Genomic DNA, 24269 nt, shown 5'->3' on the forward strand with positions numbered 1-24269 from the left:
AGTGGCCAAAGTACTGGAGTTTCAGCTTTAGCATCATTCCTTCCAAAGAAATCCCAGGGCTGATCTCCAGAATGGACTGGTTGGATCTCCTTGCAGTCCAAGGGACTCTAAAGAGTCTTCTCCAACACCACAGTTTAAAAGCATCAATTCTTTTTTTTTTTTTTAAAGCATCAATTCTTTGGCGCTCAGCTTTCTTCACAGTCCAACTCTCACATCCATACAAGACCACTGAAAAAACCATAGCCTTGACTAGACAGACGTTTGTTGGCAAAGTAATGTCTCTGCTTTTGAATATGCTATCCAGGTTGATCATAACTTTCCCTCCAAGGAGTAAGCGTCTTTTAATTTCATGGCTGCAGTCACCATCTGCAGTGATTTTTGGAGCCCGAAAAAATAAAGTCTGACACTGTTTCCACTGTTTCCCCATCTATTTCCCATGAAGTTATGGGACTGGATGCCATGATCTTCGTTTTCCGAATGTTGAGCTTTAAGCCAACTTTTTCACTCTCCTCTTTCACTTTCATCAAGAGGCTTTTTAGTTCCTCTTCCCTTTCTGCCATGAGGGTGGTGTCATTTGCATATCTGAGGTTATTGATATTTCTTCAGGCAATCTTGATTCCAGCTTGTGCTTCTTCCAGCCCGGCGTTTCTCATGATGTACTCTGCATATAAGTTAAATAAGCAGGGTGACAATATACACCCTTGACGTACTCCTTTTCCTATTTGGAACCAGTCTGTTGTTCCATGTCCAGTTCTAACTGTTGCTTCCTGACCTGCATATAGGTTTCTCAAGAGGCAGGTCAGGTGGTCTGGTATTCCCATTTTTTTCAGAATTTTCCAGTTTATTGTGATCCACTCAATAGACCCTAAATAAAAATTTTAAATGTTTTATTAAAAACAAGATCGTACAGTGTGTTGATGGCAAAGTTCTAAATAGAACTCAGGACCTTAACAATCCTATCACTTCAGTCTTGACTCCAGTTTGTCCACAATGGGACTGCTTAAGATTTGGAATGGCCAGTATTTCAAAATGCATTCTTTAGGGACTTCCTGAGTGATGCAGTGGCTAAGACTCCACTCTCCCAATGCTGGATCAGGGAACTAGATCCCACATGCCTCAACTAAAGGCATGTTGCATACTGCAACAAAGATCAAAGGTCTTGTGTGCTGCAACTAAGACCTGGGGTAGCCAAGTAGATAGATAAACATACATTTTTTTTTTTAATGCATTATCTTAGAATTTCTCTCTATATAGCAGGTAAATTAAATTGATGAACTTTTTTTTATGTTATTGTTTAAGGAGTAGCCACAAGCCCTTTCTCTAAATAATGCATTTTATAAGAACATTGACAGGAGACAGTGTGTCCTCAGAAGAGGAAAGCTGTTGAGCTGCTCACCTGCCCACAGCCACCTCCCACCCTCTCACCAACCCCACCCCTCTTCACAGGCAGCTGGGATTTATGGTCCGATTGGCTGCCCGCTCCGGCAGGGCTAGTCAGCCTGCCACAGCCCTTCCTTCTTCAGGACAATGCCAGTGGCCGCAGTGCCTCTGCCAACAGGATGTGCTTACAAGCTGTGTGGGGAGGACGTGTGTTATGGTTCCCTTGTTAAGTTTTCCTTTTTGTTAAACTCTGGACCATGGCCAGAAGACATTCACTCTTGGGCCTGGGAGGAGCCTGGTAAAGGAACTGACTCACTTCCTGAGGGTGGATCATGTGGAGAGCCCTATGGAAGGTACTGGAAGAATTTGGGAGGGAGGGAGTTGGTTAGAATTCATCATCCTAAGTGTCCCCTACAGGACGGAGTCCTGGCTCCCTTGGGACTGGACCAACTGCCCCTCACATGGCTCTACCTGCTGCAGCATCTGCTGCTGCCTGTGCCCACAGGCCAGCCCTTCCTGCCATCAGGAGCACCTGATCTCCAAAGCTCAGCTCATGCCTTTCTTGAGAGCCTTCCCTAGCGTATTCACACAATACTAGGTATTGTTAGAGCATTTCCAGTATGTTCTTAAGTACATATCACTCTCTGGCCTGTTTAAAAATCAATATTTTCATTCTATGTATTTTCCTTACTATGTGCCAAGCACTGAGTTGCAGAGACAGATACGAACAAAACCATGGCAAGGCGCTCACAGCCTGGTAGAAAGACAACACTTAGCATGCTTGAAAGTCCCTACCAGAGGAGTAGAGTGGGCACTGGACCCCTCAGGACCAAGATCCCCGATCACCTGTGAGGGAAGACCACCCCGGTGGAACAGCTTTGGAAAGGAAAATCATCCAGTTTCGTTGTAGATGTGCTCAATTAAGATATGCAAGACATGTCACAAAGGCAGTTGCTATGTGAGACTGAACTGTGGGAGTTCTCAGCTGTGGATAATTCACTCCAGAGACCCAGGGGCAGAAGACAGATGCTCCTGGCACATGGTAGAAAACAGAACTAAGAACTGAGCTGTGTCTCCATTAGTTGACGTTCCTTTTCACATTTTCAGTGAACCACATTTGTATATAATATACATATGTGTATGTATGTATGTATTTAGCTGCGTTGGGTCTTAGTTGTGTCGCAAGGGATCTTTAGTTACGGCACGTGGGACCTAGTTCCCAGACCAGAGCACGGAGCTCCAGCCACTGGACCACCAGGGAAGTCCCTGAACCACATTTGTTTTTAAGTATATCTGAGGCTCTTCCTGGGAAAGACAGTAACAATAATAATTGCCACAGTTGGCATGTGCCAGATGCTTTATCTGCAGGATTTCTAATAATCATAGTAACTCTATGGTAGGTACTCTTGTTATCAGCTTACAGGTAAGAATACTCCTGTGCAAAAAGGATCAGCGCTTTACCCGGTCATAGCTGCAAGGAGGCAGAATGTGAATCCGGTCCAAGATTATCGAAAACCCACACTTTCCTACTGCATTGTCCGATGTCCCCAGATATCCAGTGACTGGAAACAGCTCCCCACAGTTTCTCCTCCCCAAGCGAGGGCCATCTCATAACCTTGTTTCTCATAAGCATCTCCCAGGAAGCTTGCATAAAACAGTACAGTTGGCTGGATAATGGCCCCCAAAGATATCAAGTCCTGATCCTTGGAGCCTGTAAATGTTACCTTGTATGAAGAAAGGGTCTTTGCAGGTGTGATTTAGTTAAGGATCTTGAGACAGGGAGATTATTGTGGATTATTTGAGGAGGCCACAAATAAGAGAGAGGCAGAGGGAGATTAAACATAGAAGAGGAAAAGGCAATACAGACATGGAGACAGGAGGTAGAGACTGATCAGAGTGATGCAGCCGCAAGGCAGGGAATGTTCGCAGCCACCAGATGCTGGAAGAGAGGGGACAAGAAAGAGCTTCTCCCTTAAAGTGCCAGGGAGTAGGGCAGGCACCAGATACCAGATACCACTAAGGGGATAAAGCAGGCAGCCCAGGAAACACCTTGATTTTAGTCCTGTGACACTGATTGCAGACTTTGGGCCTCCAGGACTGTGAGGGAATGCATTTTTGTTGCTTTAAACCACGAAATTTGTGATGATTTGTTTCAGCAGATCTAGGACACTAATCCATGTGGATTCCAAGGACACATGCCCAGGGAGTTAAATTTAGTAGGTCTGCTTTTTGAAGGGCAACCAGAGCGATTCTGATACTGACAATCTATGGGCCACACCGCCTCAACTGCTCAGGCAGGGCAACTGTAGGACTTAAACCCTTAAGTGCTAACCGCTGGACCACCAGAGAATTACTGAAACAACTTTTAAATTAGGTCCACTTCCCCAGGATTTATGCTGAGGCTGAGGGAGAAGGAAACCATAATAAAGACTGAATCAAGTTAAACCGTGGTAATTTCAGATCTAAGCAAAACTGATAGTATCAGGTGATCTTGGGCCTGGTGAAAGGGCGACACCAAACTGGACAGTGCTCACTTTAGCAAGACAACTAGTGGGATAGATGATTTGGGGATAGACCTGCCTCTGGGAGCTGTAGGCACCAGAGGAACCCAGGATCTAGGTGGCCACCAGTCAGCACCCATGCGTGATTAGATCCAGGCAGAGACGGCCATTCGTAAGCACAGAGGAGAACACCGGAAGAACCCACAAAAACCCAGAAGACAAAAACAAAAAGAAGGAAAAAAAAAAAAGAACCAGAAGGCAGAGATTAGACTAAGGGTATTTATTGTTTATAGACTATGAGAAACTTGGGTTGTATATATTTTTCCTTTTAATTTACCCCTCTAATCGTGTCTCGCATGTATGCATGCTCAGTTGTATTCAACTTTGCAACCTCACGGACAGTAGCCTGCCAGGCTCCTCTGTCCATGGGATTCTCCAGGCAAGAGTACTGGAGTGGATTTTCATTTCCTCCTCCAGGCATCTTCCGACCCAGAGATCAAACTTGCATCTCCTTCATTCACAGGTGAATTTTTTACCACTGAACCAACTGTCTTAGTTGGCATTAATTTTATACTTCATCTTAATCATTTTACTTATTTGAATTTTGGCCCCTTTTGTTTAATAATATATTTAATCTCTCTTTGCTCAATTGCCTACGTAATATCTTTCTCTTCTACTGAACTGTAAAGGTAGGTGGGAACCATGTCTGTTTTTCTCAGCAGTGTGTCCCCAGCTCTTAGCACAAAGACTGACAGTGTTCATTTCTCCCGTGAGTGATCCTAACTTTTAAAGATGAATGAACCCATGAAATGGCACAGCCACTTTGGTAAACAGTCCAGTAGTTCCTCAAAACTTGAAACACAGAGTCACCCGGGGACCCAGCAATTTCACACCCAGGTATATGCCCAAGAGACTGAAAACCTGTATCCACACAAAAACTTGTACACAAGTGTTCGTAATAGCATCGTTCATAATGTCCCCAAAGTGGAAACAACTCAATTGTCCATCAAGTGATGAAAAGATAAATAAAATGTGGTACACCCATACAGTGGATTATTTTTTAGTTGTGAAAAAAAAATGGGGACTTCTCTGGTGGTCCAGGCCCTAAGACTCCGAACTCCCAAGGTAGGGGACCCCACTTGAATCCCTGTCAGAGAACTAAATCCCTGCATGCCTCAATGAAGATGGAAGTTCCTGAGTACCGCAACCACCGGTGCAGTCAAATAAATAAATAACAAAGAAATGACCCTCTGATACATGCCACAATGTAGATGAACCTTAAAAACATCATACTGAGTGAAAGAAGTCAGTCACAAAAAGGTTATCTATTGGATGATTCCATTTATAAGGAATGTCCAGCATAGACAAATCCATAGAGACAGAGGCTGCTGAGGGCTGGGAGTGCTTGAGGGGGACGGAGAGTAACTAAACGCTAGTGGGTACTAGGTTTTTTGCCAGGTAATGAAAACGTTCTAAAATTCGATAATGATGGTGGCTGCAGCAACTCGGTGGATATGTTAAAAACCACTGGCTTGTACACTTTAAAAGGGTGAATTTTCTATGGTATATGAATGGGATCTCCATAGAGCTATCTTTAAAAATAAAAAAAGAAATGATACAGACAAGTCCTTCTTTAAGTTATTAAAAATCAACAAGGAAAATTTTAAATTATAATAGTTTATTTTCAAGAAAAATAGTCCCATGTACTTGAGTGGCCGTGTGTCTGAATGGGAGGGGGCATATTGCAAAAATCACGGGGCTCCCTGACTGCGGGGGTCGCCGCCTAGGAGGACTTCACTTCTAGAGCCCCGCTTGAGCAAATGGTGGGGACGCAGGGTGCAGCCACAGCCTCAGAAAAGAGGGTGAGAGAGGATGACGGGGAGCGCGTGCGATTCCTCTTTCCTGGCCTCCCACCGCACCCTTTGTATCGTGCCATTTTAACGATCTCACACCTCTCGGGATCACCAGAGCCCAAGCGGCTCGCCGGGAGCGAAGTGTGTATTGTTTGGCTCAGGAAATGTCGGGTAATGAAGGTGCCTCCCACTGGTCTGGCAGGTCACTGTATTCCGCTCTGGCCTCCGGTTTGGGGGATGGGTGACAGCAAAGGGGTCCGCGGAGCCGCGCCCCTTCTGTCTGCGGGGCAGGGAGCGCAGCCATTGTGCCGAGGCTGCTCCGGGCTCCCGCCGCTGGGGGGCGGCCTTTCGCCCGCAGACCCCCGACAATAGCGGGAGGGGTGGGGAGCAGCACGGTTCCGGAAACTTTTCCCTGGAGTCCTGACCGCCGCCGCGCGCCCCCGGGAGCACGGAGCTGGGCGCGCCCATCTCCGGCCGGCCAACTGTGTGCTCGGGCTGGCCTGGTGCGGCGGAACAGAACACAGAAGGGGGCGTGCGGGGCGGCAGCGCCGGGGCCGCGGGCAGCAAGGAAGGCTGCACGCGGGTCCCTGGCCACGCGAAGGCGCGGGCACCGGACTGGGCGGAATGGAGCTTGCCATGGGGGAGGCTCCCAGCCGCGCACCGGCGCTCGCGCTCTGGGACTGGGACTACCTGGACCGCTGCTTCGCCCGCCACCGTGTCTGCATCTCCTTCGGCCTGTGGATCTGCTCCTCTTCCTGCTGGATCGCCGTCCACGCGCTGTAATGGGGGCCGGGGCGGCTGCGGGGGGAACGGGGCGCTGGCCCTGCTGACTCGCTCTTGGGCACCTAGAAGGAGGAGGGCAGAAAGGGAGGATCCAAGAGGCAAGACAATTCCAGGGTTGAAAGGAACATTTTGCTGTAGACTGAAATCAGATCCTTCTTTCCGGATTCCACGAACGAGGAGGTTGGGCTGGGAGCCCACAGAAGGCTGGGTGGTATGGTGGGCGGGACCGTGGACTGGAAGCCGCCAGTCCTGGGTTCTCTTGTTAGCCTTTCCCCACTGACTGGCCCTGTGAGCTGGGCGAGGTGTAAAGTCCCTGGGACTCACTTATCCTCACATAAATGGGGATGTTAGCACATAGGACTGAATGGGAGGATCCAATGAGTTAGTGCTGGTAGAGCTCTTCTTAAATGCTCATTAAACAGCATTATTATTGCTCCCGCACTGCCATCCACCCTTGGCAGAGAACATGAGCCTGTCTCTCCATGTTTCTGGACTCAGTTTACCCAAGGCCCTCCTAGCTGAGAAGGGGAGAGGTAATTATATAACTCTGGCTACAAACTTTGCCAACACTGGAAGTGATCTGGCTGAGTGATCACCGTAACCTGGGTTCTAAGGGTGATGTCTGGCTAAAGGTGGCCTCTAGGTCTTCTGCCACCCTGTCCCAAGCTCTGAAGGATGGTGCCCCCCACCATGTATTCCCTAGGTGGAGGGGGAGGGAGAGAAGGACCACCACCAGGGAGGCTGGCACCTGCTCACCTTTAGCACACAATCCCGTTTACTTCAGGTCTGACGTTGTTGGAGAGAGTCTGCAGGCCATGAATAAGAAAACACTTGGAACATTTGCTGAGGGCCTAGTCCTGCCATCGTTAACTCACCAATCGCTGCCACCACCCCGTGAGGCAGGGACTGTCACTGACTCTGTTTAGATGAGGACGCCTGAGGTTCTGACAAGCTAACTAACTTGCCTGAGTGAATGGGTAGAACTGAAACCCCAGGACCTACTGGAAGGGGCAGGCTTGTGAGGTGACTACCCAGACCAGAGGATGGGAACTAAGGAGGCAGTTTACCTGCATTGTCTCACATGTTCATCACCGCCACCCTCTGAGATGGGTGTTATCAGACAGCTTACCCTCTGTTACAGAGCTTCTGTGAGAATGCCCACTGGCTGGGCCGAGAGCAGAGCCTCTGCCTTTCCACCCTGCCTCAGCTGTGTAGGGGCTGGATCAGGGCCAACCCAGGGTCCCTGACCCCTGAGAACTGGAGATCAGCAGGGCACACGCAGGGCCTCCACAGGTAAAGTGGAAGGCCTGCCGTTAACTCACCTTTCACCATAGCCCTCAGTTTTCTCCTCTCTCAAATAGGAGGGTTGAAATGAATTATTTCTAACTTGGGTCCAACTCGGAGAGTCTCTAGTGTAGAGTCTTCACTCTCAGTCCTTCAGTTTCAGGACTCAAAATTAACAGTTGACATTCCCACTGGGAGCTCTGGGCTTTGTCTAGCCAGTCAGGAATGTTTGGGAGCCCAGTTGTCTTCTGTCCACATCAATTTGTCCCAAGGGCTGATGCTCAGAACTGGCCAAATGGTCCTAATGATGTGGAGTAAGTCCTACCCTGTGGTTAAAGGAAATGAAACCAGAGCTGCAACTGTGCCTCAGTCTCCCTGTAGAAATGTTGGCAGGAAAACATCTCAGACAAAGTATTTCCAAGATCCGACTGATGATGCTGACAAAGAGACATCTGCCCCTTCCAGCTTGTCCTGCCTTCCTGCACTTATTCCTGGGGGAATGAGAGGGTAGAAAGTGAGCAGTAAGGGAGAGAGAAGCCAGCAGTGGCAATCCAAAGTGCCACAGCATCTTTGAGGAGTCTTCCCTTGTGTGCGAAGAACGTGCACCCAAAATGAAATCAACTCAGATGCAGCTGGCAGAAACTGAGCCATCTCACTGCACAGATGGATTAGAAGGATTTCATGTTAATTGCAAAGAAACAAGTTGCCTTTTTAATTTAGGCAATTAACTCTGCTCTGCAGTAAAACTGCAATGATTGGATTACTTTTATAACTCTCCTGTTTCCTTTCAAAAAAAGAAAAGCTGACAGCTCGTTTGTCAGCACTGAGAGGTGGGTCTGAATTTGAGGCAGCCAGATTGATAGGGGGAAAGAAACTCCTCCTTTTGTGAGGCCTGGCTCTTGCTGTGGGCTTGTTGGTCAGAGGCTCAGAGTCCCTTCCATCCTTTACTTTTTGCATCTATAAACTAAGGTCAAAAACACCTGGTGAATATCTGGGGAAGAAAGTGATTCATAAGGACACCAAGTCACAACTGCCTTTTTCAGACACCTGCTCTGGGAGCCCAGCCTTACATTTCTGTATTCTGTCCACACTCCTGTCTGTCTCCTCAGGCTTCTGTATCTGAGATGTGGGAGGAAATCTGGACGGGACCAGTCAGCGTTGTGGGCTGCGTGCTGCCTCCTGATTAGTCTGTGTGACACCATTGGGGCGATTCTGGCCAAGCAGCTCACCATTCAGGTGGGTTGGGCCCACAGGTGACTGTGGCCTCTGCTTTGTTCCTTCCCCACGCAAAGCAGCTTTGACCTAGGGTCTGTGCCCCTGCTGGCCTTTCTGCTCCTCCAATAACCACGTGACTCACTGCTTACCTCCTTCAAGTCTTTGCTCAAAAATCTCCTCTCAATAAGACCTCCTAGCCATCTGTTAAAAATTGTGCCCTGCGTCTCCCACAGCTGCTCCAGACCCCTTATCCTGCTCATTTCCCCCTTAATGTACCATCTGCCTTACTTTATTCATTATGTCTATTCTTTATTGCGTGTTAACCCTTACTAGCATGTCAGCTTCATAAGGGCAACAACTTTAATTCAGTGCCATCTCCCCAGCACTTAAAACAGGAGCTGGCACATAGTGGCAGCTATAATTGGACTATATGGCACATAGTCCAATTAAAAAAAAAAAAAAAAGGATGGTTGCTATTACTGTTTTTTAGAGCCCAGGCACTGTCCCCACTCATGCAGGGGTATCTGAATCCTTTCCCAGGTGGTGATGTGGGCTTTGGAGCAAATGAGAAACATTTCAAGTTTTTCCAAAGTCTGGGACCTTAAACAAATCTGTGTAGAAAGGGGCCTATCTCAAAACACATATCCCAAGGAAGAAGGACCTGTGGGCCCCACTTCAGGAGGCTGGTCCTGGCCTTTTGCCACCCAGGGAGATGCGATGGAGGGCAGCCTGGTGGTCGCACACAGATTTGGAGAGTTCTAGACCCTGCTGTGAGCAGCATTCTATCAGAAACAAATCACCTTTCGTTTTGGAGGCAGTTCTCACTAGCTGATAAAAGATAATGAAGTTCAGCTCAAGTCCAATAATAATAGCTGATATTTATTAAATAGTAAGGGTTTTTCATCTATTAAATCACTTAATCCTTAAATTATGGGTGCTTGCATCATCCCTGTTTTACATACGAGGTGTAAAAGAGGTGTGGAGAGGTGTAGAGAGGTTAAATAACCATGCTAAAGTCGCTCTCTTGTAAGTAGCAGTGTCAGGATTCAAACCCTAGAACACATGCTGTTAAGCACTAAATACAGTGGACCCTTGAACAACACGGGTTTGAACTGTGTGCATTCACTTATACGTGGATTTTTTCAAATAATACACACTATGGCACCCCACGGTCCATGGGTGGTTGAATCTATGGATGCAGAACACAGGATACAGAGGACCTGCTGCAAAGTGACACTCAGAATTTCCACTGCAAGGAAGTGGGCGCCCCAACCCCTGAGCTGTTCAAGTGTCAACTGTAGTCAGTAGCGAGTGCAAGTTTCGGCAGGTGCACCTTGCTGCTGCTGCTGCTGCTGCTGCTGCTAAGTCGCTTCATTCATGTCCGACTCTGTGTGACCCCATAGACGGCAGCCCACCAGGCTCCCCCGTCCCTGGAATTCTCCAGGCAAGAACACTGGAGTGGGCCAGGTGCATCTTACTTTCCTCCAATCACTGGCCTAAGCAACTTTCCACATGTCAGCTCATATCATCTACTTCACACTGAGAGAAGTGCTGTTATTATCCCTGCTTTACAGATGAGGAAACAGAGGCCCTGGGAAGGTCAGTGGCTGGGCCAAAGTTGCATAAGACTACGCCGTACTATGGAAAGTGTGGCGGGCTGGGATCCTGTCCCATCTCTATGATGAACGTTTTCATAATGGCTTTGATCACTTGAGCAAAACCCCATTTCCTCAAATGGAGGTGATAACCAACCTTTATGGGTTGGGAAGTATCCCTGGAAACCCTATTTCAGTGGAACATATGTGGTGGAGGAGATCCAGAACAAGAGGTACTACAGTTGTTTAAAGAGGTTTGAACACCAAGACCTTTCCTTTGCTCGCAGGTCTTCACTGGTACCTACCTAGCAGCTGTCGACCTGGTGAACTTTGTGTCCGTTCTCTTCCCAGTCTGTGGCTCCAAATTCAAGTCTAATTCGGGTGAGTGTGCTGCCACCTGTTCCTGACTTCATCACCCACTCATTTCATTCATCAGTACCTCTCCCTGTCGTGCCCGAGCTGGGCCCCTGCCAGGCACAGATGAATGGGCGAGCTCCCCGGCCTCAGCCAGAGCAGGGAGTCAGGGCCCTAAAAGGTAGTCAGCACTGCTAGTGAGGGGTGTGCGCATGGTGGGCAGCAGAGGAGGGGAGGGTCTGCAGGTGTCTGGAGAAGGTGACGTTGGAACTGGGACTGCAGGAAAGGGCCTTCCAGATGAAAGAGCAGCCTGGGAAGAGGTCGGGAAGAAGGAGGGGGCAGGGCTTAGGGGACAGATGGTGATACTCAATGTGCAAGTCCGGGGGCTCAGGTGAAGCCCCACCACTTCTGGAAATGGAGTCCAGGGACCGGCCTGCATGGCCTCAGGCAGAGCAGGGGCTGGAGGTGGCTGAGACGGGATGAGTAGGCTGGGAATATGTGGGATCAGACATTCCTGACAAGGGGCAGCAACACGCTCGGACCCTTATCTGAAAAGGAAATGCTTGTACCAGGGCGTAATGTAAGATGTCCTTGGGCTCAATGCTGCCCAGAGGAGGAATGCTGTTTTTGGAATTGTTCAGCGGAGGATCTGTCTTCTATTTCAAGGAGTCTTTCAAAGTCAATGCTTCTCCTGTTCACAGTTTTGATGCCTTGGCCCCACTCCGCCCACTCATGGTGCATTCACCAAGCTTGTTCGGGTTCTGCTCAGTGCCAGGCTCTGTGCAGACTCTAGAGCTGCCTAGGCACAGTGCCTGCCCTTAGGGGGCTCCAGTCTAGGATGAATAGCACTGTGTGCACGCAGATGTATGTGATAAAGGATAACGCTGACCTGCCTTGAAACAAAACGACGTGAAAGGCTGAGAAGGGGAAGAGCACCAGGCATGGGGGATGGGAGGAATGAGGGGGCACGACCACAGGCCCTTCAAGAGTGGGCAAGGTCTGGCCTGTGGAACAACGTGGGAGCCTGTGCTGGCCTCGTGGCCGGGGTCAACACCAGTTCTTCCCACGCAGCTGTCTGTCAGGTTCCAGATCCTGGCACCCGAGCAGGATCTTGGTGTCTGTTGCAGGACGGGGCTCCCGGGCGAGGAAGAGGAGGCGGCGGCTCCAGGCCAGCATGTTTGCCCTGGTCCTGCCACTGAGCCTGGGCCCGGGCTGGGCTCTGTGGGCTGCCATCCCATGGGCTTCAGGCCGTGACCAAGGGCCGCAGAGGAGGCTGCTGGGCATCCTGGTGCAGGTGAGGCCAGGCCTGCTCGGGCTGGGGGAGAGTGGTATGATGTCGGGGAATGCGGGTGCCTCCCCTCCACACAGTCCCAACCAGTGTCCTGGGGGTGGGGCCAGGTCTAGGCCTTGCTGGGAAGAACCACCTAAAAGCAGAAAAGGGTGGGCCAAGGGTGCCTGGGTGTCTTCCCAGGGTGCTGAGTGTATCACTGTTCCCACAGGACAATACAGAAATCCTCGGCTTCCTGCTGGGTGGCATCGCGGCCTTGGGCTCCTGGGTTTCCCGGATCCCCCCACTCTCCAGAATCGTGAGCCTGGGGCTGGGACTGTGGGGTCACTCCTGCAGGTCTTAGGGTATCTGGGACCATCCTCCCAGCTCCAGGTCACTGGGGTGGAGAGGTGGTGTCCCCATGTGCCCAGCCGTGTGTGTATGTATGGGGTGGGTATGTTTGTGTATATGTGTGTGCGGGGCAGAGGACAGCTGGCCCCAGCCTCCAGGGATCCTGAGGCTCACAGCGGGAGGGCTCTGTGTTCACTCCATTTCTTGTAGCAAATGAGAAGCAGGTTCTCAGGAAGGAGCCCCTGGGTTTGGATGAACAAACATCCTAGGAATGAAAAGGTTTGAGGTTTTGGAAGATAGGATTGTTCAGCTCCTGGGCTCTTTATATTCAAGAGTGTCTTGTTGGCAGATATTTTCCCAGTGTCTGGGGTAAAGGAAACCCTATGTTGGCCAATCCTCTGGGGGAAACAGACATGACTTGAGATGTCCTGCTTGCCCTTGGCAAGCTCAGTCTCAAGAAGACACAGAAATGGAAAACAAGGTGTTCGAATGCTCTAAGAAAGAGAATCAAATGTTTGGGGTTTTGGAAAAGAGGGAGAGAAACCTCTGCGTTGTGCAAATGAATGAGGGTGGAAACTGTTGACACCACTGGGTGCTGGAGTGCCTGGGCTGGCAGGAAGGCAGGGTGGGGCCTGAGGAAGCAGAGGTGAGGGGAGGCACTAGGGGCAGTGGAGAGCACGGGAAAGGCCACCAAGGCAAGAGGGCATCTGCAAGAGAGCCACATATTACGTGACCCCAGGAATGTGCCAGCCCATCATTTAGTCTTAAAACAGTCACTTGCCCAAGAGCACTGTGTTTCTTTATATTAATTTATTTATTCAGCGGGGCCGGGTCTTAACCACAGCACTCAGGACCTTTGACCTTTGTTGTGGCTCATGGGATCTTTAGTTGTGGCATGCAAACTGTTAGTTGCAGCATTTGGGATCTAGTTCCCTGACCAGGGATCGAACTGGGGCCCGCTGCACTGGGAGTGCAGAGCCTTAGCCACTGGACCACCAGGGAAGTCCCAGCGCTGTGATTTAATAGCAGTTCCAGGAGAACAGGATTTGGGGATGGCGGGGGCTTAGTTGAGCACTCTGAGAGCAGCAGTGAAACCTCCCAGGGCACCGGGCCTCCTCAGCAAAGGTGTGATCTCCAGAGTGTGCGGAGTACTGTGCTCAGTTCAGCCCCCCTGGGATGGGTCTTCAGGGTGGTGTGGGGGCTGGAAAGCTGTGTCACGTGACAACCTTTGAAGAAATTGCTGCAGTGCCCTGACCACCTGTATTGTAAAAGTTTCCTACGCCTGCAGTAACAAAGTGTCACAGACTTGGAACAACAGAAATGTATTGTCTTAAGTCTCAGCAGCCAGAGGCCTGACCCCAAAGTGTCAGGGCCACGCTCCCTCTGAAGGTCCTAGAGAGGGATCTGTTTCAGGCCCTTCCCTGAGCTTCTGCTAGTTCCCTGATTGGTGGCAGCACAACTCCAGGATTTGTGTGGTGTTCTCCGTGTGTGTGTGTGAGTGTGCATGCACACGCACACACACCAATGCATGTAGTCTTCACGTGGCCTTTCCTCCATATGTTCCTGTATCTGACTTTCCCCTTTTCATAAGGACATAGTCATCTTGGACTAAGGCTCATTCTAACAACCTCAGCTTAACCTGATCATCTACAAAGACCCTACTTCTAAATAAAGCTACATTTACTAGCTCTGGGAGTTGGATTCCAATGTCTTTTGGGGGAAACTCAATCCAACCCATAACACCAGCCCCCCTAAAATACCTCAGGCCAGCCCCACCTCTGGGTCCCTCCCTCTGCTTCATTTTCTTGATCACATTTATCACAGCCTGAAATTAGCTCCTTTAGCTATTTGCCTAGTGGCTGCCTGGTTCCCCAGCAGAGGGTGGGCACCGTGAGAGCAGTGGCCCTTTCAGTTTTACTTCTTGCTGTGTGCCCGACATTTGGGGTCTGCCCAGGGTAGTGCCAGGAGACATTTCTTACTGAGCAACTGTATCTGGCCTAGAAAATAGGGAGTTCATGGATACCGGAAATGGAGGACTGTCTTGAGGCAGAAAGAGTAGCCTTGTTCTCTGCAGTCTTAGTGATCAGAACCAAGACCGAAACCAATAACCAGGAGGTTACTGGGAGGGCCACTTCCCATTCAGTGGGAAAAAAGACTCCATGGGTTAGACACTTTGCCCAGTGGCTGGCATGTTGAGAGCAATTGGTATTGTTATTCCTGCTTTAGTAGGTAGTGAGCTCCTCATCACTAGAGGCATTCAAGCCAGATGACCCCTTGGCAGGAAGATAGAGGGAGATTGCAAGGACTGAGCTGGGTAATCTAGGGGGGACTGCCAGCCCTGAGTGTGTCTGGCCCAGTGAACAAAATCCCAGAGCTAGGGTTCCCTCATTAGGAAGAAAGCCAGCAGGACTGGGGTGCAATGGAAGCTGAGCCAGCATGGCCTCAGACCCTGGATCCCCCAGAAGCTGCTTCTAACTTACCCCTGGTGGGGGCACTGAGCAGTCCAGCTGGGTAGCTTTGATGGGAGAAGATCCCATTTTTCCAGGGGCAAGTCCTTGAATGGGACAAGGAGTGTGAAACATGCTCTGATTAGCAGAGCACTGTGCTGACGACATGGGGAATCATTGCTGCTGCAGGAGCGGCTGAGGCATGGCCCACTTCCAACCCCCAGCACAAATTTGCCAGGAAACCACCAGGTGGGTTGTCCCCTCAACCATCAGTCCTGAACTGTTAGGCAGGCCTGAGTGTGCTGGAGAAGCTCCTGCCACATCTTGAGTCACCAAGCCAGTTCCAGTCTTCAAGCAGCAATGCTTGAGGCACCTGCTGTGTGCCCAGTGCCACAAGCAAACAGAGCCCTCTAGCCCTCCAGAGCCCTAGTACCGACACTGACAAGAGCTTGAGTGCTGAGTCAGATGGTGCTGGGCGTGGGTTGGCACCAGAGTGAGACCAGAGGGCTCCTCCGGCTGAGCCCCTCTCAGCAAGTCACTGCGCCTCTGGCCATCAATGTCCCCTGTAAAATGGGGTGGGTGGGCTGGAGGACCCCAAAGGTTTCTTGCTACTGTGGTGCTGCCTGCGTTGTGTGAGGTAGGAAGGGCCAAGGGAAGGGCGGTCACTCCACCTGCAGCCTCTGGGGCTAGCGGTTCAGGGGTCACCCTCCCCAGCTAGGTGCTGTCTGTTCAGGGGTGTTGTGGTGGTGGTTTAGTTCTTAAGTCCTGTCTGACTCTGCAACCCCATAGACTGTAGCCCGCCAGGCTCCTCTGTCCATGAGATTTCCCAGGCAAGAATACTGGAATGAGTTGCCATTTCCATCTCCAGCGTATCTTCCCAACCCGGGGATTGAACCCACATCTCCTGCGGCTCCTGCACTGGCAGGTGGATTTTTCACATTGAGCCACCAGCAGGTAGTGAGCCAGAGACAGGGAGGCCCGGGAACAAAGTTAGAAGGGATGCAGAGGGAGACCTAGCACTCCTGAGGAATCTGTTTTTGTTTCCTTTTCCTTGGCTGCTCTGCATGGCTTGTGAGACCCTAATTCCCTGATCAGGGATTGAACCCAGGCCCTTGGCAGTGAAAGCACAGAGTTCCAACCACTGGGAATTCAGTCCTTTTGAGGATTAAAATTAAAATGGGGAAGATCAACCAAAACATGCTTTTTCTCTTGAATTTTGTCCATTCCTTAGGCAAGGACTGCATGTCTCCAAATACAGTCATCTAATGAACAAACTAAGTTTATGTATATATATATATGTAAACACATGTGTGTATATATGTAGACACGCGTGTATATATGTAAGCACACATGTATATATATGTAAACACGTGTGTGCATATAAACATGTGTGTATATATGTAAACACACGTGTATATGTATGTATTCTGTGTTAATTTAAATACCTATGTAATTGTATAAATTGGAAATACATAAGTGTTTATATACTTAATGTGTATAGAAAGTGACTTTATACCTGTAAATGGTACTTACATATGGATATTGCATATGTTTCCTTTTTAAAAAACCAATATTCATTACTCATTCTCCAAAAATAACCCCTTGGCTTCAAAATTACCAGAATGTTATCTCTAATTTCCCTGACTTTCCCATCTGGCCTGGTTCAGAGTTGGTGGCCCAGGAAGAGAAGGGTCAGGGCTTGGCTCTCCATAAGTCTATCTCCCTCATGCTCTCCCCACTGAAATGCATGGGCCCCTGCCCAGTGCTGAGTTCCAGGGCACCCAGGTGGTGAGGCCCTCAGCCCTGCTCTGAGGAGCTCTCTGTCTGCTGAGCAGACAGCTGTGTAAGGAGCTGAGTCGTGACCAGGGTGAAAGGCACTCCAGTAGAGGGAGTGTCAGGTGTGAGGGACCCAGAAGTAGGAATTACTTGCTCCCCTTAGGGTGGAGGCGGTAAGGGATGGTTTCCCAGAGTTGATTTTAAGCCAGGTTCTGAGGGATGAATAGGAGTTCACCAGACAAAGGGGGCAACTGTTTTTTTGGCCTTGGCTCATGGCTTGTGGGTTCCTAAGTCCCTGACCAGGGATCGAACCTGTGTCCCCTGCCGTGAAAGAGTGCAGTCCACCAGACTGCCAGGGAATTCCCGGAAGCAGCTTGAAGCCCAGTGGAAACAACTCTTTGGGGGCTGGCGTTGGTCAGAGGGCTTGCCCTCCAACCTCTCACATCAAGGGGCCTGGGTCTTAGAATCAACCGAAGGGAGCTGGGTGAGGCGGCAGTGCTCCTCCCAGCCCAGCCCCTTCCTCTCTCTGCCCAGTGCCAGGGTAAGACATTTCCCTGCATCCACCTGTGGACCCGGCTCCTGTCAGCCCTGGCTGGTCTCCTCTACGCCTCAGCCATCGTGGCCCATGACCGGCGGCCTGAGTACCTGCTGCGGGCCACGCCCTGGTTGCTGACCTCGCTCGGCCGTGCAGCGCTGGACCTGTCTGTATCCACCCCGGGTCCCGGGGCTGGACTGCCTGTGTCTCCTCTCCCCTCTGCCCCACCACGCCCTCCTACCCGCTTGGTAGAAAGAATTCTTTCTCAGTGGCCAGGGTGGTGGTTTGAAGCCTAGGGCAGGCAGACACAATTGCAGCGTGCAATTATGTGTTTTTTTCTTTTTTCTTTTTTTTAAATAAGAAGAAGGATCTCTTGACTGGAGCTCTGTGAAACTGCAGAGAGGGAATGTGAACTTCTTGGCCCTGAGCTCAGAGAAGAGCCAGCTCCTGTCTCCATGCTGCTCCCCGCTGCTCTGGCCCCAACAACCCTCTGTGAATCTGTTTTCTCACCTTTGCCTTGTCTTTCTCATGGGCTGGAAAGGGCTTTGAGAGCTGACTTGGCCTGCACAGCTGATCCTGCACGTCCTGTCCTATTTGGTGCTGGAGCCTGGGGTGGGGAAGCAGGGAGAAAAGCTGTCCCCCTTTCTTGTCCCCAGGGGGATGTTGCCCGATGTGCTGACACCCCGGTGACCTTGCTGTGAGGGCCTCAAGGGCACACTAAGCTCAGACAGTGGCGGGTGGAGATGCTGACAGTGGATAAGCCTCGGCTGGCGAGGGAGTGTGTGAAAAAACCCTGTGGATTTAGCATAAAAGTTACGAAAAAGATTTTCTCACCTACATTGCCACAAACTCGATGGCTTAAGCCAAAGGAATTTATTCTCTCAGGTTTGGAGACCAGAAGCCCCAAGTCCAGACAGGGCCACACTCCCTCCAAAGGTTCCGAGAGAGAGTCTCGCCCTGCCTTTTCCGGCTTCAGGTGGGCTCCTGGGGTGCCTTGGTTCCTGGCAGCATAATTCCCATTTCTGCCTCTACCGTCACATGGCCCTTTTCCTTTTGTGCATCTCTGCCTGTCTTCTCTTCCTCTGAAGTTCCTGTTGTGGGACTTACCTTATCCGCCCTAGGCCACTGCCAACCTCATCTTAACTAACTCTTGATATCAGCAAAGACCCTGTTTCCAAATAAAGTCACATTCTGAGGTTCTGGGTGGATATGAATCTGGAGAGGACGCTGTTCAACCCACTACGTGTACCGTCCCTCCTAAGCCGAGGAAGATGGTTTTCACAATCCTTTGGTTTAACAAGTATTCACCAGGTGCTTGTTGGAGCACCTGGCTGGGTGGTGGGCCCTGGGGGGACAGAGAGAATTGGACCTGGCTCTGTCCTTAGATGGTCTTGTGTCTGCTCTGAGGCCTACCCTGGAAGGATGATTCTGGGGAGAGAGGGCGTCACTCCAGGGTGGAGCCCTCGGGGTGCCAAGGTAAAGGCAGCATCAGGCAACTGAAATTCTCTGCTTCCTTGAACCTTAACTTCCACTTCTCAGATCATTTTCCTTTCCTGCGTGATGAAGAGCAAGATGAGGCAGGTCTTGGGATTTGCCTCTGAAGCGGGAGAGAACCCCGACACCCAAGCCCTTCTGACCGGTGCAGAGAAGGAGGAAGAAAACCAGGAGGCAATGACCGAGGCAAGGTCTCCCAGCTGGATGGGGCCAACCAGTGTCTGTGCCCAGCGTGGGCAGAGGTGGAGAGCCTTGCCAGGGCCCAGCCTGGGAATCTGGAGGTCCCTTCGGTGTGGGCCAGTCAGTCACTTTAAAGAACTACTGTTATGCCCAATGCTGAGTGCCCTGAGAAAATAGGATCCTCTGTTTTTCCAAGTACAAAATATTTTTAAAGTTTTTTCTTTGATTGCTGCATGAACTTGAACATTTTTTAGCAATGTAGATAAAACAGTCAAATGTCCACTTATGCTATTTGGTAATTTACACATATATTGAAATTCACTTACTATATAAATTAATACTTGAGTTTAGAAGTAATGTGCTTTTGCCCTCGTTTGGTAAAAACTTATGTTCCTACTTTTGCATGCATTTGACACCCACAGCATCACCACCAATAACACAATTTTTTAAAAAGTTGATATTGCTAAAAAGCTGATTTTTAAAGTGTTGTTTACAGTAAGATCCGCCCTTTGCAATTATGTCATATCTGTAAATGTGTCTGTCTCTGTCTTTACTGATTTAATCAGGTGACCCCTGTAAGTAAGGAGAACTATGCTAACTGAGGGAGTTTGTCTTTGTCAGAAGTCCTTGACTGCAAATAATCGAACAAGTGCCTCATGATAAGACAGCTTGTAAAGACTTGAACAGAAAGCACCTCCCTCTTTTCTAAGATAATTTTTTCAGGAAAAAAAAAATCTAGTGTCCTATGAAGACTCTTCACTATTCTCATTTCTTTCAGAGTGGAAATGAGACTCCCTGTGAGTGAGCCAGGCCCACTCCTCCAAATGCTCTAGCTTTAACGGCATAATCTGACTGAGCTAATGAAACAGGAGATAGCGTGTAGGTATGGCCAAGCTAAAAGGGGAGATACAGGTTCTTGGACCAAAGATCCAAGTTCCCAGGAAGGCTCTGATGGGATGTTATTTTCATTCCATTCTAGAATCTGTTGTGAATTATATTCCAAAAGGGAGCTAAAATATTTCAGGAAAGCCCCATGTGTTTAGTGTTCTGAAGAGAGTAAGTAGAGCCTTCACCATCTCTTCAGCAGTCTTTACAGCTCTGGTTCTCAAAGTGTTGTCCCTGGACTAGCATCGCCCAAGAACTTGTTAGAAATGCAAATTCCAGGGTCCACCAAGCTCTACCAAAACACAGCTCAATTGTTTTAATAAGTCCTCCTGGTGCTTCTGATGCACAGTGAAGTTCGAGAACCACTTCTTCTAAAAGCATTTGTTTAGCACCCACCTACATGGTCTCCCAGCTTTGCCAAACTTTATAATTATCCCGGGAGCTTTTAAACTCTCCAGGTCAGTTCCACACTGGTTAAATAGGAATGTCTGGGGTTAAAAGCTAAACATTAGCTGTTTTTTAAGAAGCCCAGGTAGTTCCACTGTGCAGCAAAGTTTCGGACCCACCCACCTTCTGTGACATCAAAGAGACAGATAAGATACATCTTATAGGAAGTAGAAAGTGAGTTGTGCCATAAAAGAACAGAAAAAATACTGTAGGGATTCTTTTGAAGAAAATGGAATCCTGTTTTTAGAAAGTGTCTCCTTCTTCCTTTTTGTCTTCCTGTCTCCTTTTGAAAGAACTCGGATTGGGTGCCGCTCACCACACTCCCACACTGCAAGCCACTCCAGAGGATGGCAGCCATCAGTCGCTACATGGAGCTGACCATTGAACCGGTGCAGCAGGCAAGTGGCCGTGAGCCACAGCTGGGTGCCCAGAGGGTGGGGGGTAGTCATGGGAGGCTTCTTGGAGAGGTGACACTTTAACTGCAGGAGGGGCAGGATGAGTCAGGAAAGCATGTAAAAAAGAGCTTTTGAAGGCCTCGGTAGGGAGGAGGTGGTCAGATGAAGTGGAGCTGGGAAGATGAAAAGGTGGCGAAGAGGCAAGGTCACAGTATGGAAGCTGAGCATCATCCTGAGGATGACGGGAGTCCAGGAGACTTCAGGACTAGAGACTCAGGGTCAGTCATGCATTTTAGGGCCATCACTCAGGCCGTGCTGGGGGCAGATTAGAGAGAGGAGCCTATAAGCGGGTCAGTGAGGAACGGCTGCAAGTCCAAGAAAGAGGTGGTGTGGCCTGAACCAAGGTCAGAGCTGATGGAGACGCAGAGCTTCAGTGGAGTCAGTGGGTAGAGCAGTGGGAGCAGTGAGGGTATGGGGTGACTCCCGGGGTTCCGGCCTGTTCGTGGGGTCCTCAGGAGGAGGAGCGGAGAAGGCAATGGCACCCCACTCCGGTACTCTTGCCTGGAAAATCCCGTGGACGGAGGAGCCTGGTAGGCTGCAGTCCATGAGGTCGCCAAGAGTCGGACATGACTGAGCGATTTCACTTTCACTTTTCACTTTCATGCATTGGAGAAGGAAATGGCAACCCACTCCAGTGTTCTTGCCTGGAGAATCCCAGGGACGGGGGAGCCTGGTGGGCTGCCGTCTATGGGGTCGCACAGAGTCGGACACAACTGAAGCGACTTAGCAGCAGCAGCAGCAGCAGGAGGAGGAGAGTTGGAGGAAAGACTGAAAAAGGTGGTAAGACACCCACTTCACATCCCACACCCCACTAGGATGTTCCTGTCAAGGCTACAGTGACCTCCCTACCGCTAAATCCTGGGATAATGTCTGTCCTAGTTGAGATTCAACTCGTTCAGCCACCCGCTTCTTCCAGTTTCTGGGGCTCTCCTTGTCCTAGTTTTTCCGACTCCCCACTCCTGGCGGCTCCTCCCGGTGAGCTTGACTTCAAGGTTGCAGTGCCCCAGTTCCACCTCAGGAGGGCTCCCTTCTCTGATCCCATAGCCCCACCTGCCAGCCCTTGCGATCTCCCCTGCCTGTGTCTCCATCCTTTCTAGTCTTGGCTGCTCTGCTACCTCTTCATTATCATCACATGGCATCTCACACACCCCGTGTATAATATGGAATTCTGGATTTCCATGCCCAGACCGGCTCCCGCTCCTCTCCCTATCTTCCTCATGTCAGTGCAGTGGGGCAAACCCAGATCCTCCTCTTCTCCTCACTACATGCTTATGCCCATCTCACCTGTGGGCGAGTCTTGTAAATACTTCATTTAAAGTAGATCCAGGAACTTCCCTGGTGGTCCAGTGGTTAAGACTCTGCGCTTCCAATGCAGGGAACATAGGTATTGATCCCTGTTTGGGGAACTGAGATCCCACATGGCACGGACAAAACCAAAAAATGAATAAATAAAAATAAAGTAGATCCAACCTGGAGATTATCATATAAGTGAAGTAAGGAAGACAAGTATTATATGATGCCACTTTTATGTGGAATCTAAAAAATACTACAAATGAACTTATTTACAAAACAGAAATAGACTCACAGATATAGAAAACAAACTTATGGTTACCAAAGTGGAAGGGTAGGGGAAGGGATAAATTGGGAGCATGGGATTAACAGATGCACACAACTATGTATAAAATAGATAAATGACAAGATTTTGCTACATAGCACAGGGAACTATATTTAATATCTTGTAATAAACTATAGGGCTTCCCTGGTGGCTCAGGTGGTAAAGAATCTACATGCAATGTGGGAGACCTGGGTTCGATCCCTGGGTCAGGAAGATCCTATGGAGAAGGAAATGGCAACCCACTCCAGTATTCTTGCCTGGGAAATCCCGTGGACAGAGGAGTCTGGCAGGTATAATGAGAAAGAATTTTAAAAAAGAATATAGGCATATACAGGTGAATATGTATAACTGAGTCACTTTGCTGTACACCTAAAGCTAACATAACATTGTAAATCAACTGTACTTCAATTTAAAAAGTGGGAAACAAGTAGATCCAGGAGACTTGTCACTGGTTTGCCCCTCACTGCTATTTTTGTCCTATCCCCTCCACTTACAACCAGTAACCCTAAGGGTCTGTTTAAAACGTAAATTACATCTTGTTACTCTTTGGTTTAAAGCACTCCTCTGGCTTCCCTTGTGGCTCGGCTGCTAAAGAATCTGCCTGCAATGCAGGAGACCTGGGTTCAATCCCTGGGTTGGGAAGATCCCCTGGAGAAGGGAAAGGCTACCCATTCCAGTATTCTGGCCTAGAGAATTCCATGGACTGTATATAGTCCATGGGGTTGCAGAGTCGGACATGACTGAGTGACTTCACTTCACTTCTGGCTTCCCATTTCACACAGAATAGAATCTAATCTCCTAACACAGACCTGTTAGACCCTCCGAGACCCGTGCTTGCCCCATCCCTGACTGCCTCCACTTTTACCCCGCTTCACTCCTCTCTGGCTACACAGAATATCTCTTCATTCCTCTGCCTACATGCTCTTCCTCCTGATTTTTTTACATGTCTGCTTCTTTCTCATCTTTCTGTTCAGTAAAAACGTCACTTTCTCCGAAGGCCTTCTTCCCCCACCACCCAGTCAAATGGGTGTATTACCTCTTCTGCTGTTTTACTTTCAGTTCAGTTCAGTCACTCAGTCATGTCCGACTCTTTGCGACCCCATGAACTGCAGCACGCCAGGCCTCCCTGTCCATCACCAACTCCCAGAGTCCACCCAAACCCATGTCCGTTGAGTCGGTGATGCCATCCAACCATCTCATCCTCTGTCGTCCCCTTCTCCTCCTGCCCTCAATCTTTCCCAGCATCAGGGTCTTTTCAAATGAGTCAGCTCTTCGCATCAGGTGGCCAAAGTATTGGAGTTTCAGCTTCCATATCAGTCCTTGAACACCCAGGACTGATTTCCTTTAGGATGGACTGGTTGGATCTCCTTTTGTCCAAGGGACTCTCAAGAGTCTTCTCCAACACCACAGTTCAAAAGCATCAATTCTTCAGCACTCAGCTTTCTTCACAGTCCAACTCTCACATCCATACATGACCACTGGAAAAACCATAGCCTTGACTAGACGGACCTTTGTTGGTAAAGTAATGTCTCTGCTTTTGAATATGTTGTCTAGGTTAGTCATAACTTTCCTTCCAAGGAGTAAGCGTCTTTTAATTTCATGGCTGCAGTCGCCATCTGTATTACTTTATTACCTTTTAAAATGCTCTGCAAAGCACGTTTCATGATCTTTTACTTTTGTTTTCTGTCTCCTGCTTGGATATAAACTTTGTCTGCTTCTGTCTCATCTGCGTCAACCCTGGTGCATCGAGTCACAGGCTCTCAGCACAGGTGTGTTGGAACGAAGAGTTCAGTAGTAGGGGCCCCACTGAGCTGACCTTGGGACATGCTGACACTCAGAGTTTGGTCCTGAT

At 49.4% G+C, this 24269-nt stretch overlaps 1 protein-coding gene across 8 annotated transcripts in view; it reads left to right on the forward strand.

The window, feature by feature from the left end:
* Positions 1 to 6220: 6220 nt before the first annotated feature.
* The window catches only part of TMEM44 (transmembrane protein 44), a 47495-nt gene continuing 29446 nt past the window's right edge, over positions 6221 to 24269 (forward strand). For 7 of the 8 annotated variants that reach the window (XR_003510451.1, XR_003510450.1, XR_003510452.1 and 4 more), the window contains exons 1-8: positions 6221 to 6513; positions 8911 to 9037; positions 10899 to 10992; positions 12093 to 12259; positions 12465 to 12551; positions 17341 to 17511; positions 18881 to 19021; positions 20641 to 20745. Coding sequence is in view for 4 of the 8 variants with exons in the window: in XM_027537996.1 (XP_027393797.1) it covers positions 6359 to 6513; positions 8911 to 9037; positions 10899 to 10992; positions 12093 to 12259; positions 12465 to 12551; positions 17341 to 17511; positions 18881 to 19021; positions 20641 to 20745 (1047 nt within the window). In the remaining 4 variants the exon portion in view is untranslated. The remainder of the gene's footprint in view (positions 6514 to 8910; positions 9038 to 10898; positions 10993 to 12092; positions 12260 to 12464; positions 12552 to 17340; positions 17512 to 18880; positions 19022 to 20640; positions 20746 to 24269) is intronic. The other variant, XM_027538040.1, reaches the window with a different exon arrangement.

The sequence above is a fragment of the Bos indicus x Bos taurus genome, chromosome 1 (assembly GCF_003369695.1).
Source record: "Bos indicus x Bos taurus breed Angus x Brahman F1 hybrid chromosome 1, Bos_hybrid_MaternalHap_v2.0, whole genome shotgun sequence".
Classification (NCBI taxonomy): domain Eukaryota; kingdom Metazoa; phylum Chordata; class Mammalia; order Artiodactyla; family Bovidae; genus Bos; species Bos indicus x Bos taurus.